The 15566-nt window shown below is 46.4% G+C and overlaps 1 protein-coding gene across 1 annotated transcript; it reads right to left on the bottom strand.

The window, feature by feature from the left end:
• Window positions 1-302: 302 nt before the first annotated feature.
• On the bottom strand, window positions 303-13477 carry LOC121435645 (ras-related protein Rab-19-like). The gene is made up of 5 exons (XM_041635114.1): window positions 13387-13477; window positions 9292-9424; window positions 6373-6571; window positions 3680-3863; window positions 303-1069 (listed from the first exon to the last, which is right to left on the bottom strand). The coding sequence occupies exons 1-5, from the start codon at window positions 13475-13477 to the stop codon at window positions 801-803; spliced, it is 876 nt and encodes a 291-aa protein (XP_041491048.1). The 3' UTR covers window positions 303-800.
• Between the last annotated feature and the right edge of the window lie 2089 nt (window positions 13478-15566).

The following is a 15566-nucleotide window of genomic DNA, read 5'->3' as shown; positions in this document are numbered from 1 at the left end:
GGCTTTTAGCCAACAGCCCTGGCTCCCTGGGAAGACCTGGCTGTGACTGTCAAGAAGTACTGGCTTGCCGGGCGGTGGTGGCGCACGCCTTTAATCCCAGCACTCGGGAGGCAGAGGCAGGTGGATCTCTGTGAGTTCGAGACCAGCCTGGTCTACAAGAGCTAGTTCCAGGACAGGCTCCAAAACCACAGAGAAACCCTGTCTAGAAAAAAACCAAAAAAAAAAAAAAAAAAAAAGTACTGGCTTTTCTCCTTCCTTCCTTCCTTCCTTCCTTCTTTCCTTTATTTTTGTTTCTCAAGACAAAGTTTCTCTGTGGCTTTGGTTCCTGTCCTGGAACTTGCTTTATAGACCAGGCTGGCCTCGAACTCACAGAGATCCGCCTGCCTCTGCCTCCAGAGTGCTGGGATTAAAGGCGTGTGCCACCAGTCTGGCAACTCTGGTTTTTCATTACAGGCCTTCCCCCACCTGTTTCCAAATCTAGACTGTTCCGATATCTCTCTCCATATTCCCACTCTCTCCTTGCCATCACTGCTGTCTTTGTACAACAGAGAAGAAAACTCCACTATAAAACATTTGGGGTGTTGGGGAGACAGAACCAGGATGGGGAATGTCCATCCTAAACCTCTTCCCCCAGGTCCTGAAGTTCTCATTTCTCAAGGAGTCCTTAAGGACATCGGCATCCCCTTGTCCTCAGAGTCTGTGCTGCCCATCCAGGCCAGGAGTAAGGCTCCGCCTGCAGTTCTGGCTGGAAACACTGGCGTCTGTGTACCCTGGCTTCTGTTCTGGCTTCCCACACGCATTTAGCAAGTACAACGGGTGTTCTCGTTGGGGCCCTGGGCCACAAAAATTGGGCTGGAATCCTGGGAAAGACCTTGCTGGGCACTCTCCCCATACAGGTGCAGGCTGTTGCGGGCAATTAACTCTTTGGCCATGAGGATGAAGACTTCGTCTATGTTCCTGGACTCCTTAGCGGACGTCTCCAAGACAGCCAGGAGGCCGTACTTCTCAGCCAGTGTGCAGGCGTCCTCGAACAGGACATGCCGCTTCTCCCACAGGTCCGATTTGTTTCCTACAGAGGAGGTGTGGAAAGATAACTGAGAACACAACCTGTCTATTGAAAATGAACTTTTTCCCTCCCTCCTTTCCTTTCTTCCCTTCTTTCTTGTTTGTTTGCTTATTTGTTTGTTTTTCAAGACCAGGTGTCCCAGAACTCACATTGTAGACCAGGCTGACCTCAAACTCACAGAGTTCCACCTGCCTCTGCCCCCCGAGGCTGGCATTAAAGGTGTGCACCACCACCACTTGGCCTGTCTTTTTTTTTTTTTTAAAGACTTATTTATTATGTATACAGGGTTCTTCCTGCTTGTATGCCTTCAGGCCAGAAGAGGGCACCAGATGGTTGTGAGCCACCATGTGGTTGCTGGAACTTGAACTCAGGACCTCTGGAAGAGCAGCCAGTGCTCTTAACCACTGAGCCATCTCTCCAGCCCCGTCCAGCCCTATTTTTTTTAAATTAAAAAAAAAATTTCATTTATATGCTGGGCAGTGGTGGCACATGCCTTTAATCCCAGCACTTAGGGAGGCAGACAGACCTCTGTGAATTCAAGTCCAGCCTGGTCTACAGAGTGAGTTCCAGGGTAGCCAAAGTTACACAGAGAAACCCTGTCTTGAAAACCAAAACAAAACAAAAGAAAAAAAGTACATTTCTGTCTTGTGTTGGGAGTGTGGGACACTCACATGCCCCAGTATGTATGTGGAGGTCAGAAGACAACTTTCAAGAGGTGTTTCTCTTGGGGAATTGAACTTGGGTCTTAAGGCTTGGTGGCAAGTGCCTTTTTCACTTAGCCATCTTGCCCACCCCTTCTGCGTTCTTTGTTACAGGTCCTCATGTAGCCCAGGCTAGCCTGAACCTGGCAGCATAGTTACAGTCCAGAGATGGTGGCCCAGGCCTTGCTGAGGCTCTTTTTTTAAAAAAACATTTATTTATTTATTATGTATACAATATTCTGTTTGTGTGTATGCCTGCAAGCCAGAAGAGGGCACCAGATCTCATTACAGATGGTTGTGAGCCACCATGTGGTTGCTGGGAATTGAACTCAAGACCTTTGAAAGAGTAGGCAATGCTCTTACCCTCTGAGCCATCTCTCCAGCCCCTGAGGCTCTTATAGAGCACCAAATGTACCAGAATCTGGCAAATTCTGAACTCCTAAATTTTTTCCCTAGCATTCATGCCAGCCCCTTCCTTTGATTGACAGCTTAAAAAGAAGAAAAATTCCAGCCGGGCGGTGGTGGTGCACACCTTTGCCTTTAATCCCAGCACTCGGGAGGCAGAGGCAGGTGGATCTCTGTGAGTTGGAGGCCAGCCTGGACTAAAAGAGCTAGTTCCATGACAGGCTCCAAAGCTACAGAGAAACCCTGTCTCAGAAAAAAAAACAAAACAAAAAAAACAAAAAACAAAAAAACTAAGAACCTTATAAGGCAGACATCAGTGTAACCTACCACAAGAAGAAGTTGCCTCCTCAAACGCTTTCACTTTTTTCTTTTTTTTTTTGAGATAAGGTCTCTGTGGACTTTGAACTCACTGACTCAGATAGCCAGTCTGGCCAATGAATTTCATGGTTCTCCCTGTTTCTGTTTCCCAGCACTGGGACCACAGATTTGGGCGATAGCCCCTGACTTTGACCTGGGAGCTAAGGATCTGAAGTCATGTCCTCAGGATCTTATAGCACGCACTTCACTGACCTAACCGTCTCTCCAGGCCCCCGCACATTCAATTTAATTCATCATCATCCAGAGACCTGGGATTACATGTAATTCCAGTGAACTTTAATGTACTTTTAAAAAAGTTTCACTTAGGAATTTCCACACCCATAAGTGTGGAATTGGCCAGTTGACATTCATTTGAGGGGATTTGGGGCTTTTTTGTTTGTTTATTTCTACACAGGATTTCCCTGTGTAACCCTTGCTGTTCTGGAACACCAGGCAGACCTTGCATTCAGAGACTGCCTGCCTCTGCCTCCTGAGTGTTGGATTAAAGGCGTGCGCTGGTAGATTTGGGGTCTATTAAACCTCAAGCTCTTTTGTATTTTCTGTGTGATTGACACAACCTAGGTGCCTACAGATCGCTGACAAGTGTTTCATAGAGTTTACTCTGCTCATCCCCATGGTGAGAAGCTCTGGGGTGGGGGTGTGCAAGCTGTACCCTTTTTTTGTTTGTTTGTTTTGTTTTTGTTTTTTGAGACAGGGTTTCTCTGTAGCTTTGGAGCCTGTCCTGGAACACGCTTTAGACCAGCTGGCCTCGAACTCACAGAGATCCAACTGCCTCTGCCTCCCAAGTGCAAGGGTTAAAGGCGTGTGCCACCACTGCCCAGCCTGTAATCAGTCCGATGTTTATCTCACTTTGTGCTTTATTGTGCACATGGCATTGAGTTAATTATCGCCAGGAAAGTTTTCACCAAATGGTACTGTGCTTAAATATGCCTAAAATAAACTACCTGGGGTCAGACTCCTGAAGTTTGAACCCTCACCAGCCTTTTTGCCTCCTGGGGATCATGATTTTGCTGGCTGTGGTGGCCTCGCTCTCTGAGTTTTAGGATTTTATCCTGCACTACTGAGGAAAGCAAGCTGAGCGTGGGTAGAGGAGGGGCAAGCAAAGTTGACCGCCCTGGAAACGCCCTACCGATCAGCATGATGACCAAGTTAGCGGCGCCGTATTTTTCTATCTCGCGAATCCAGTGAGGGACAGACTCGAACGTGGATCGCCGCGTGAGGTCGTAGGCAATGATGGCGGCGTGGGCACTCCGGTAGTAGCTTTGAGTGATGGTGCGGAAGCGCTCCTGGCCTGCTGTGTCCCATACCTGCATCTGCAGGGCGGAAGAGATAACAGGAGGGTTAGCAACATGGACAGTCCTTCATTTAAGTCACCTTACAAATAGTTTCCTGTGGGCTGGCAAGATGGCTCAGTGGGTAAAGGTGCTGCCGCCAAGCCTGAGGACCTGAGTTCAGTCTCTGGGACCCTCGTGGTGGAGGGAAAGGGCCAACTCTGGCAGGTTCTCCTCCACTTTCACATACACACAGTGGCAGGCGTGCCCACATAGGCACACACAGCAAATGAATAAAATACATTTTGAAAGAACGAATAAATTCCCACGTATTCAATGTATTCAGATTCAGTAGGGCCGGGAGGGGTCAAAATGTGCTGTCTGGTTTAGGGTCACCCTGAGGGGCTCTCCCACTGATGGGAGGATTACTTATTCCTGGGTCTTTTCTTTTGACTTTTGACCTCAGACATCCCTTGGCCTAGATTTTTGGGTTCATATTTTGAGTTCACGCATTGGGAGGAATCCTGGCAAAGGGGATGGTATAGGCTGAACTGCACTGGTTTTGAAGGACCACTCAGACTTTTCGCATCCAGTAGCATCCTTATCACAGTACTCCAGAATATCATCCCAAGCATGGACCACATCAGCGCCAACGTATACACCTTTCAATAGTGTCTATGTTTTTTTTAAATATTTATTTATTTATCATGTATACAATATTCTGTCTGTGTGTATGCCTGCAGGCCAGCAGAGAGCACCAGACCCCATTACAGATGGTTGTGAGCCACCATGGAGTTTCTGGGAATTGAACTCAGGACCTTTGGAAGAGCAGGCAATGCTCTTAACCTCTGAGCCATCTCTCCAGCCCAGTGTGTATGTTTTTAAAATCATTGTGTGTGTGTGTGTGTGTGTGTGTGTGCATGCGCCTGCGTGTGTGGGTGCCTGCAAGCATCACAGTCAGCAGGGAAATGACCCAGGTGAGGTACGAATGACTTAGCCAGCCAGTGCAGGGACAAATTTCTAGAGTCTGTCACTAGGTTGTTTATTTTAGCCATGTTTAAGCACAGCACAATTTTGGAAAAATGTTTTCTGATGTCAATTAACCGAGTCCTTTGTGTATAACAAAGCTTAAGACATGATTACATGAGACTTTCCAAAGTACAAATGGCTTCTTACATAAAGATGGGCTCCGTTGAACAGTGTTCACGATTTAGGGTCTAGGGAGAATGACTGAGACGGACATAATGCCTGTGGGAGCTAGGAGTGGCCTGGCCTAAGACATCAGAGAATTTGCCAGGTGGCGGTGGTGGCACACACCTTTAATTCCAGCACTTGGGGAACAGAGGCAGGCAAATCTCCTGGTCTGAGGCCAGCCTGGTCTACAGAGTGAGTTCTAGGACAGCAAAGGACTAACTACAAAGAGGAGCCCCATCTTTTAAGTCGCTTAGGCTGTTGTATAAAGTACAAGTGATGTCACTCATAAAGGATGGCTTTACTTAACTTAGAAGTGATGCTCAAGACTTAGGGGGAAGTTCTGGGATAAACAAAATATGAATTCTGGGGAATATGGGTGAAGCTGGCTCTACAGAGAGCAAAGTCTCGCCAGTTTGCAAATGGTAAACGTCTCTTTCCCTCAAGAGATAAGCCTACAAGCTGAACTTTTCCTGCTCTACAGTGCTTATCTGTGTGCACGAGGACATGTTGCCCTCTACACGTGTGTAGGTCAGAGCAGAGTCTCTCCTACCAAGTAGGGCCCAGGGAAGGAAATCAGGTCGTCAGACTTGGGGGTAAGCTGTCATGCTGGCTCTGACTGTATTCTTAAAAAATTTATGAAGCAAGTTTTGTCTGGTCTGTGGCCACTTTTTATATTTGTTCATTGGCCTTTTGTCTGTTTATTTTTGAGACAGGGTTGGCTGGCTGACCTTGAACTCACAGAGATCCAATTGCTTCTGCCTCCCATGTACGAGGATTAAAAGCATGCACTACCTAATTTAGTTCCTTTTATTTTATTTTATTAAAGATTTCTTTACTTACTATGTATACAGTGTTCTGCCTGCACACCAGAAGAGAGCACCAGATCTCATTACAGATGGCTGTGAGCCACCATGTGGTTGCTGGGAATTGAACTCAGGACCTCTGGAAGAACAGCTCTTAACCTCTGAGCCATCTCTCCAGTCCCCAACTCTGTTTATTATTGAGGGTCCTTACTATCTATGTAGCTCAGCCTGACTTGGTACTCAAAATGTGGCCCAGGTGGCCTCAGTCATCTTGCCTTTGCCTTATGCTGGGATTATAGGTGTGTGCCATCGCACAGTTGCTGGTGCTTTTCTTAGACATTTATCAAAATTCTTGCTACACCAAAGAAGCTAGTTTTTTCTCATATTGCAAATATTTCCAATTTGTCTTTCCTCTTTTGACTGCTTATCATACTTTTGGTTTGTAGAAATTATGACCTTTAGGTGGCTTCTTAAACCTTATGTTAAGTGTTCACACCTTACTTAAAATGGGGGTTCTGGCTGAAACAATGGAGCTACCCCGGTGTCCCTCTGACCTTCACTTTCTTGCCGTCTATCTCGAGGGAGCGCACGGTGAAGTCCACCCCAATGGTGTTCTGCTGTGACTCGGTGTAGACCCCAGACTTGAAATGCTGAACCACACATGTCTTCCCCACGTTGGAATCGCCAATGAGGATGACCTTGAACAAATAGTCCACGTTCTCATCTGCTGCTCGCATGGCTCTGGCTGAGCTCCTAGAACAGACCCAGGGAGGAAAGACAGCGTTCAGTTCCTGCACCGGGGATCCAGTAGAAGACAAGCTGGGGTAGCTGTGGCTTTCACAGGACAAACACTGCCATGGGCGAGGGATGCCAATGCCTGTTCAGGTGTAGGGAGTTGCCCCACAAGCCTACACCCCGGGTATAAGTGGTCACAGCTTCCGGAAGGCCCTCACACTGATAAGACCATTCTTCGATGGGAAAAGAGTGTAGTCAGCTTTACCAAGTTAGAGGCCTGAGAAAACCCCAGTTCTGAAGATGAGGTACTCAAAGAGCAGGGTAGTGGAGGGAATGCTTACAGGAGGAGCTCCCTGGCTGTCAGTCAGGTAGATGCCGTGCCCGCAGCCACTAGAAGCCTGGCTGCCCATCAACTCATGACAACTGACAAGATTTGCCTGGGAAGCCAGTTTAAGGAAGACTCACAGGTCTGTGAGCACACAGAAGAGGCCAGAGGTAGTGGGTCCCCTGAAACTGGAGTGATAGGCAGTTGGGAGGTTGAAGCGGATGTTGGTGCTTTTAGCCTTGGAACCATTTTGCCAGCACCCACGTGGCCTTTTTACTCTGGGTAGCACTCCATTTTTCTCAAACAGGAAATTAAATTTGGAGGATATTCAAAACTAAAACTTTAGTGAGAATGATATGGCAGGGCGGTGTGTGGGGGCACACAACTTTAATCCCAGTGCTCAGGAAGCAGAGGTAGGTAGATCTCTATGAGTTCAAGGCCAGCCTGGTCTACATAGCAAGTTCCAGGATAGCTAAGGTTATATAGTAAAACTTGGGGGTGGGGGAGAACTCTATGGGAAATTCTAGTATGGAAAAAAAAATAACTTAAAGGTTTCTAATGTTGGTATTTGCCAAACTTAATGATTATCAGAATTAGCTGGAAGAGATAGTTAAAAATACATATTATTAGAACTTATGTCAGATCTACTACATCTATCCATCCATCTATCTATCTATCTATCTATCTATCATCTATCCATCTATCTACCTACCTACCTATCTCTTTATATAGATACATATACATATATATTTAATTTATGGGGCTGGAGAGGTGACTCAGTAGTTAAGAACATTGGCTGATCTTCCAGAGAACCCAGGTTTGGTTTCTAGCACCCACACGATACCTCACAACCATCTGAGACTCCAGTTTCAGGGAACCCAATGCTGTCTTCTGTCCTCTATGGGCACTGCATGCATGCGGAACAGAGACATATATGCAAACAAATCATCCATACACATAAGATAATAACAAATAACATTTAAAAACATTTATTTTTATTTTATGTGTTTACATAAAAAAAAAAAAAAGAAAGAAAGCCAGACACGGTGACATGTGCTTGTGAGCCTGTCTCTGGGGAGGTGGATCCAAAGGATCCCTGGGGCTCACTGCTCAGCCAATCTAGTCCACACAGTGAACTCTGGGCAAATGATGGGTCCTGTTTCCAAAACAGGATGGCACTGAGGATGATACATGAGGTTGATCTCCGGCTGCAACATGATGTGCACACACATGAACACACACAAAAACTAAAACAACAGGGGGCTGGAGAGATGGCTCAGAGGTTAAGAGCATTGCCTGCTCTTCCAAAGGTCCTGAATTCAATTCCCAGCAACCACATGGTGGCTCACAACCATCTGTAATGGGGTCTATAAGACCCTCTTCTGGCCTGCAGGCATACACACAGACAGAATATTGTATACATAATAAATAAATAAATAAATATTTTAAAAATATTAAAACAACAGATACGCATGTACCTGTTCCCCGGGTGACTCTGATGAGATCTGAGGACCATTGGTCAATGCATCAATTACCTGGAACTACATTCCCACTTTTAACATCTCTGTTTCAACAGTCACCTGGGCTTAAATATCTTCAATCTCTAGGAACTCGATTTCTCCTGAAAACGAGTGTGAACCGGGGCAGCTCTTCATTCTAGGAGCTGAAACCTAGCTCCCTGGGATTCCTATCTGTCAGTCTCCGGCTCCCCTTGCTCTGTAACATGCTGAGTTCCTAGTTCACATGACAACTCTGCAGACATTTGGAGCAGCAAGCATATGCCCGAAAGGACAGGTACCTAGGCATTTAAATCATCATACATTTGGTGAGGTCTGCTTACCAAATATGTCACGAGACCAAAATATCCAAAATACTTTGTTGATTGAACTTGAGGTTCAGTAAACTGCTCTTATCATAAGACACCCTCATTTCTCCTTGATTTGTTCTCTGGTTTTCTCTGATGCCTTAGGAAAGCTCAATTGAAAATGCATGCAAATGCTAGTGTCTATTTTGTCAGACAAATAAAAACACACAAATATCTAGTCTATGCTTTGGTAGAAACCAAAGGTTTTATAGAGGCAAGGAATGGTCTAGGAACTCTAGGTGCCCCTGAGGTCACATAGGAGGAACGATCCTCTAGAGAAGAGATACAATCAAATCACTTTTTTTACTCTCCTGCGTCTTTTCAACTGAAGAAAACCATTCTACTTCCGGCATCTTACCACTGTAACTTGAGCTGAAACATTGTTCCCAAGTCCCGATTCTCTTCCTCCCCATCAAAGAGCCCCTGGGATTCCACAAAATCCCCCTACAAACCTTGCAAGGAGAAACCGGCGGCTCCTTCCAGACACCATTCCACATCCCTGCAACCTTCCCCTGCGTCCACCTGTTGTTTACCTGTCCCCTCTCTCACCTTGCTGGCTGGCGAGCAGGTTGTGTTTGCTTTTTCTCCTTGTTACCTTTGCAGCCCTCAGTGCCCTTCTTCCTCCTACCTTGCCGCGCGCGGTGGAAACTGTAGTTCCGGCCCCTGGCGTCAGGTTTGGTGGCTGGAGAAAGCGAAAGGGAAACAAGGGCAATCCCTCCCACCTGCAAGGAACCCGAAGCTCTCTGGCTGAGATGCTGGCTAGTGCACACAGCTAGCTTCCCTGCCAGAATTCATCAGACCAGGAGAAAACCCAGAGAAACTGCCTTCCCCGCAACTGACACCTGTTAAGCTTCCCTGTTCCTTTTTTGCTCTGCATCCTTCATCCTCCATCCTGCCCGATACACTTGCTTGTTTGGCTGGGCAGGGAGGCTGATAACCGAGATGACATCGAGTTAAAGGAGGATATTGATCTGGGTCTCGAGAAGTCACTGGAAGAAAGCAGGTGCTTGTGCAACAAGGGTCCATAAGATGTCTCATGTCTCAGTCGGTAAGGGTACCTGCTGACAAGCTTGAAGACCTGAGTTCTACCCCCAGGGCAAGTTGTTCTCTGAACACGCGTACGTGCGTGAACACACGCACACGGACAAAATAAGTGAATGTAAAATAAAAAACAAAATAATATAACAAAAATCCCCAAACCAAATAAACGAAAAGCTCACGAATCAAAAGAATTTAGAGCAGTGGGGGATTTACTTGCCTAATAAGTGCAAGGCCCTGGGTTCTGTTCTCAGCACAGAAACAAAATAATAAATGAAATAAAGATGCCTTATTGCTTGTGTGTGTGTGTGAGAGAGAGTCCCAATTAGAAGTTCTTTTTTTTTTTTTTTTTTTTTTTTTTTTTTTTTTTTGAGACAGGGTCAATTAGAAGTTCTACCACACGACAGAGGCTATTTTGTTTTTATTTATTTATTTATTTATTTTTCGGGACAGGGTTTCTCTGTGAGACAGTCCTGGCTGTCCTAGAATTTGCTCTGTAGACCAGGCTGTCCTCCAACTCACAGAGATCCGCCTGCCTCTGCCTCCTGAGTGCTGGGATTAAAGGTGTGCGCCACCACTGGATGGCTCTGGAGAGGCTAAGTTTTAAGTGTGAGAAAGCTTAGAATTGATTGGTCCTTGAAGCTGTCAGTAGGAACAAAGATCTGAGATGAATTTCTTTCTGTTTCCACCCAAAGAGTCTACCAGTCCTGGACTCTGTTAATTAAGTGTTTCTCAGAGCCTATCCTAGGAACTGGGTTTTCACGCAGGGAAGATGGGTCTGCGGATAAGCCGCTTGCTGCCCTTCCAGATGACTTGAGTTCAGTTCCCAGCATTCATGTCTTGCAGCCCTGAAATAAGAGACAATTGTCCCTTGTTCAAGAACACTGTATCTCTGAGGCCTTCAAATAACCTTTAAGTTGTGACTCATCTTACCCCGAATTCCACCCACACAGGATTTTTGAAAATATCTCTTTTAAGCAAGGCAGCTCAAAGCTTGAGTATGGTTTTTCTCTCTATCTAGAGCGAGTACAAGCAAGACACTGTCTAACGTGCTGCCGGCTGTGGTTTTGAGATCCTCTGTCACACGCATAACCTAACCTGGAAACGAGGTCAAGATCCACCACAAACATGTGGGCTGGGGCGGGAAATACACTGTAATGTCAGTGTCACTGGCGGGAACTGCAAATGTTTTCTTTCTTTCTTTCTTTTTTTTTTTCTTTCTTTTGGTGATGATTATGGTCAAAACCAAAAAAAGCCAGTTGGCTCAGACCCAGACCACATTGCATACTGGGAGGGCACCTGAAGGTGGAAATCAAGGGTTAAAATAGCCTGCTGGTTGCCTTTCTACATCACTTCTAGGTTTTCAATTAATTGATTTTTAATTTTTATTTATGTGAATGAGGGAGCCGTGTGTGTGTGTGTGTGTGTGTGTGTGTGTGTGTGTGTGACATATTCGGGTCCCTGAGAAGACCAAATTAAGACAAAGGATCTCTTGGAACTAGAGTTATGGCAGGTGGTGAGCTGCCTGATATGGGGCTGGGAACTGAACTTGGGTGCTTTAGACGAACAGCATCTGCCCTTAACCACTGGACCATCTCCAGTATCTCATCTCCCCTTTTACTTCATTTTCAAATCCACAAATGGAAAAGCTGAAATACGTACAATTTGAAAATCCACTTGCTAGGTGTTGCTTTTTGCCCACACCTGTTTAAAACCGAGGCGCTTCCGTTATCGGCCTGGACGGATATATTTCTCCCTTACCTGAGTCTCCCTCCCTTTATAAACAAATTGTTTTATTTAACTGTGTAAGGTGTTTTGCTCGCACACATGTTTGTGTACCGTGTGCATGCCTGGTGCTGGAGGAGGTCAGACGAGGATATCAAATACCCATATAGACAGTTATGAGGGGGCTGGAGAGATGGCTCAGAGGTTAAGAGCATTGCCTGCTCTTCCAAAGGTCCTGAGTTCAATTCCCAGCAACCACATGGTGGCTCACAACCATCTGTAATGAGGTCTGGGGCCCTCTTCTGGCCTGCAGGCATACACAGACAGAATATTGTATACTAAATAAATAAATCTTTTTTTTTTTAAAAAAAAAAAGCCCCCATTGGCTCACCTGACAATTATGAGGCACCATGTAGGTGCTGGGGATTGAATCCAGGTCCTCTGGAAGAGCAACCGCTCTCCACCCCCTCTTGTCCCTTTCCTGTGCATCCTGAGCTGTAAAAACATTTTGATGTCTCTGTGTTGGGGTTTGGCTGGCCCTAAGGCTTTCTGCTTTAGCTCCTTGTGTCAGCCTCTCTTCTGCTGGAGGATCTTGGGTCTGTTGCTGCGACTTCAGCTTTCCTAACCAGAAGCCATCGGGCCTTTGGTAAGCCTTGGCTAAAAGGTGGTGTGCAAGTCGAGAGAAACTTGGCCAGCATCACCAATGCCATAGAGTAACTGTGAACTGAATCAGGTCCAGGAGTGCCCCAGAAAGCAACATTTATCACGTGACCACTGGAGCTGGCTCCCGCAGAGCTTTGCAGCTGGTTTGATTCAAGGGTTAGCACCTGGGCCTGGATCTGCCTTTTGTGTCCACTACCTTCTGTTTGAAGTATGTAAATCTTATCTGTGTGTTTCCTAAAGGGTTCAAAGCCTATGCAAAACTTGGTTGCTGGGAGGACTCAGAAAACCGAGGTGTCCTGTGACTGGGAATTGCTTTGGCATTTGTCTCTTTGGGGAGCTTCAGATATGAGGTTTTGGTGTGTGAAAACTGACTTGCTAAGGTGTAAATTGTCTAACAATAAAATGCTATTTGCAAAGCTACAGTCAAGCCGTTCACCAGAAGCTCAAAGGCTACAAATCATCCTAAAGTGACCCTGTTTCTTCCACAGACCCGTGTGAACCCAACACCTGACACAACATCCCTATGGTGGTGTTTCTTGAACATGCTTAGATGTGTGTTTTGTGTTTATCATGATTTTTGGATTCCTGTTCTGAGTGTTCAAAGTATAACGAAGCGTTCTTATTACCTGGTCTTGGACATCCTGCAAAAGGCGATTTGGTGGCGGCAGTGGCGTCTTCCTCTGCCTCTTTCTATTTTTGTGTATGTGTTTATCTTTGTAAGTGTATGCCACGCCTGTCGTCTGTGCAGTGCCGTGGAAACCAGAAGAGGATGTCGAGTCCTTTGGACTTGTAGTGGTTGTGAGTCACCATGTGGGTGCTGACCTGTTTCCTGGAAGAGCAGTCAGTGAGCCATCTCTCCAGCCCCATTAAAAAAAAAAAAATGAACTGAGTTATTTATTTAATCATCTCTCCAGTCCTGCTGCTGGGAATATTTTTTTGGTTTCTCTGTAGCTTTGGTGCCTGTCCTGGAACTAGCTCTTGTAGACCAGGCTGGCCTCGAACTCACAGGGCTGCCTCTGCCTCCCGAGTGCTGGGATTAAAGGTGTGCCACCGCCTGACGCTGCTGGGAATCTTAATCAGCATGATTTATTTTGGTGGAGTGGCGATGGGGTGTAGAGCCGTGAATTGCATTTAATGAAACAAAAATCTAAAGTAGAATAAAGCCTCTTTTTGAAAAAATGGTTAGCCTTCCAATTCTTTTCAAATCATGTCTCTCACTCATTACCTCTTTCCAGCTAACATTTCTGGCCACCGTCCCCGCCCTCTGCATGCAGGTGAAGCGGCATTGACGGACTACAGCTCCCGGCATGCCCCCGTACACTGGGTCACGTGAGGTCCGGAAGCTCTGGCCACTTCGCTGGGTGAGGCGGCGGCGGGGGCTGCTGGCAGCCCGAGTATAGCGGAGTAGGTACTTCGGCGGGTCTCAGGTGCGAGTCTGCGTGCGTCCGGGTGCTTGGGGCCCTAGCCCGGCTGGGTGCGCGGGGAGCTTCGGGTGCCGGAGGCTCGGGCAGCTGGTGGGTGTGGCAGCGCGGGCACGGCTGGCCGCTGGACCCCTCCGGACCCCACCGGAGCTCCCGGTGCTGCCGCTGCTCGGTCCTGAGGCTTGTGTGCACCGCAGGGGGGGGAGGACACCCTAGAGGGAAGGTGGCCTCAGTCCAGCCCACGCGATCCCCCGGCGGGGGGAGACTTGTACTCCTCGAACCATCGGTCCCTTGGCCTTGGATCATGGGACATTTGAACTGAAGAAAAATGAAACCCAAGAAGAGGGCTCATGGTTTAGCCATTGGAGGCCTCTTTTCAGGTAGGGTGGAAGGCTTTTGAATAGGTTGCACCGAGGTCAGAGAGGAAGAACGGACTTCGTGGAGAAACTAGGCTTTTGTTTTCTAGTAACTACCAAGAATTCGGCTCTGTTACTTATTCATCTTTCTTTGACTCTTATTTGCAGAGTGTGGCCTGTTCTTAATTTTGATAGGGACAACGGGAATGTGTCCACTTAGTTTTAATGTTTCCTGAAATACGTTAGGCGATGCTGTGATTACTTACTGAAATGTTTTAGAGGAAGCATAGTTGCCAGGGCGAGCAAAACCAGACTTGTAATTGCTAGCCTCTAACCATTGCTTGGTATCTTCACACACGTTTCTGAGTTTACGAAATAATCGCCGATGAAAAGAGCGCCTTTGCTTCTTTGATGGCTGGATTATTTCTTCGCCATTTGCCAGATGTTTCCTGTCTGACAGACTGCCCTAAAAAATGCAGTAAATCGTTTCATTTAATCCTTAAGTGAGGAAATTGAGCCTCAAAGAAGTGAACTAAATGGACTTGAATTTTCATGTCAGAGTAATGGGTGGTCTTTCTCTGGCTCTCAGGAGCAAGCAGGTTCAGTGTTCACTGTCTAAGGTTCTGGATGGGTGCCTGTTCGTCAGTGAGGGTGACATGTCATTACAGTGACCATTGGCATGGTTAGTGCTTTGTCTGGAGGAGGAAGGAGAAAGTAGTTGTCTTTGGAACGTGTCCAAAAATAGCAAATAAGGAGAATGTGGTCTTAGGAACCTTGGTATAAAAGGGTGTGGTTTTAGAACCCTGCCACAGATAGCTAGGTCCTTAAACATCTTTGGTAATGAGGCAGTTTTAAGAAAAGAAAAAAAATTACTAGATTTGGGGTGTGTGTGTGTGTTGACAGGTGTCAAGTTGTCCAGGTCACCTCCACCTCCCCGCCTAGCTGGAGATAACCTTGAACTTCTGATCTTCCTGTCTCGCTAGGTTTGCTACTGTTTACCAGCGCGGCAGGTGTAGTGTGTGCTGGTCAAACACTCTCCCATTGACCAAACCCTGCTTCTAAGGCAGGCTTCCAAATGAATGTGCACTCTGCCTGTTTTTGAGACAAGGTGTAGTTCTGTAATCCAGGCTGGCCTCAAATTTAGGCTCTTCCTGCTGGGATCATAGGAGTATATACCTGGGTAGGCTCGAGTTTTGAAAAGAGAAGGGATGTGCGTGGAATTGGTGAATAGTTTCTAGTTAGATGACGAGAGATCAGAAAGATACTGTTTAAGTGCGGAGTATTGGCACATAAACGATAGCACATAAAGTACTGTGAAATCGCCGAACTCAGCGATGCGTCTGATGCCTTTCTATCTACCAGTACTTTGAGTACACATGTAAAAACCAAATCCTTGAGAGTCGGATGATTGCCAGTTCTGCCCATTTGAGGGTATAAGGGAACCACACTTGTTTATAAGTTGGACTTTTCCTATCCTCAACTACATACCAGTGGGTTTAAGATGTGGTAATTCTAATTATGTATTATGCAGCCTGGCGTGTTTTCTCTTTTAACTTTCCCGCTTACACAATATGCTGTGGAGTCTAGTTAGAGCTGGATTTGAGTGCATGCTTTGTCTCTC

The sequence above is a fragment of the Microtus oregoni genome, unplaced genomic scaffold, assembly GCF_018167655.1.
Source record: "Microtus oregoni isolate MIOR12 unplaced genomic scaffold, Mior012 000046F_ref0000063, whole genome shotgun sequence".
NCBI classification, from domain to species: Eukaryota; Metazoa; Chordata; class Mammalia; order Rodentia; family Cricetidae; genus Microtus; species Microtus oregoni.
Note: the sequence above shows the minus strand (reverse complement) of the source record. Positions and strands in the feature narration are given on the sequence as shown.

Excerpts from the sequence above, each read along its gene's own strand:
- LOC121435645 (XM_041635114.1), bottom strand. The coding sequence starts at position 13,477 with ATGCCGGGAGCTGTAGTCCGTCAATGCCGCTTCACCTGCATGCAGAGG. Across the intron at positions 6,572-9,291 it reads CCTGCTCGCCAGCCAGCAAG|GAGCTCAGCCAGAGCCATGC; the intron begins GTGAGAGAGGGG and ends GGTCTGTTCTAG. Across the intron at positions 1,070-3,679 it reads CTTGGTCATCATGCTGATCG|GAAACAAATCGGACCTGTGG; the intron begins GTAGGGCGTTTC and ends CCTCCTCTGTAG.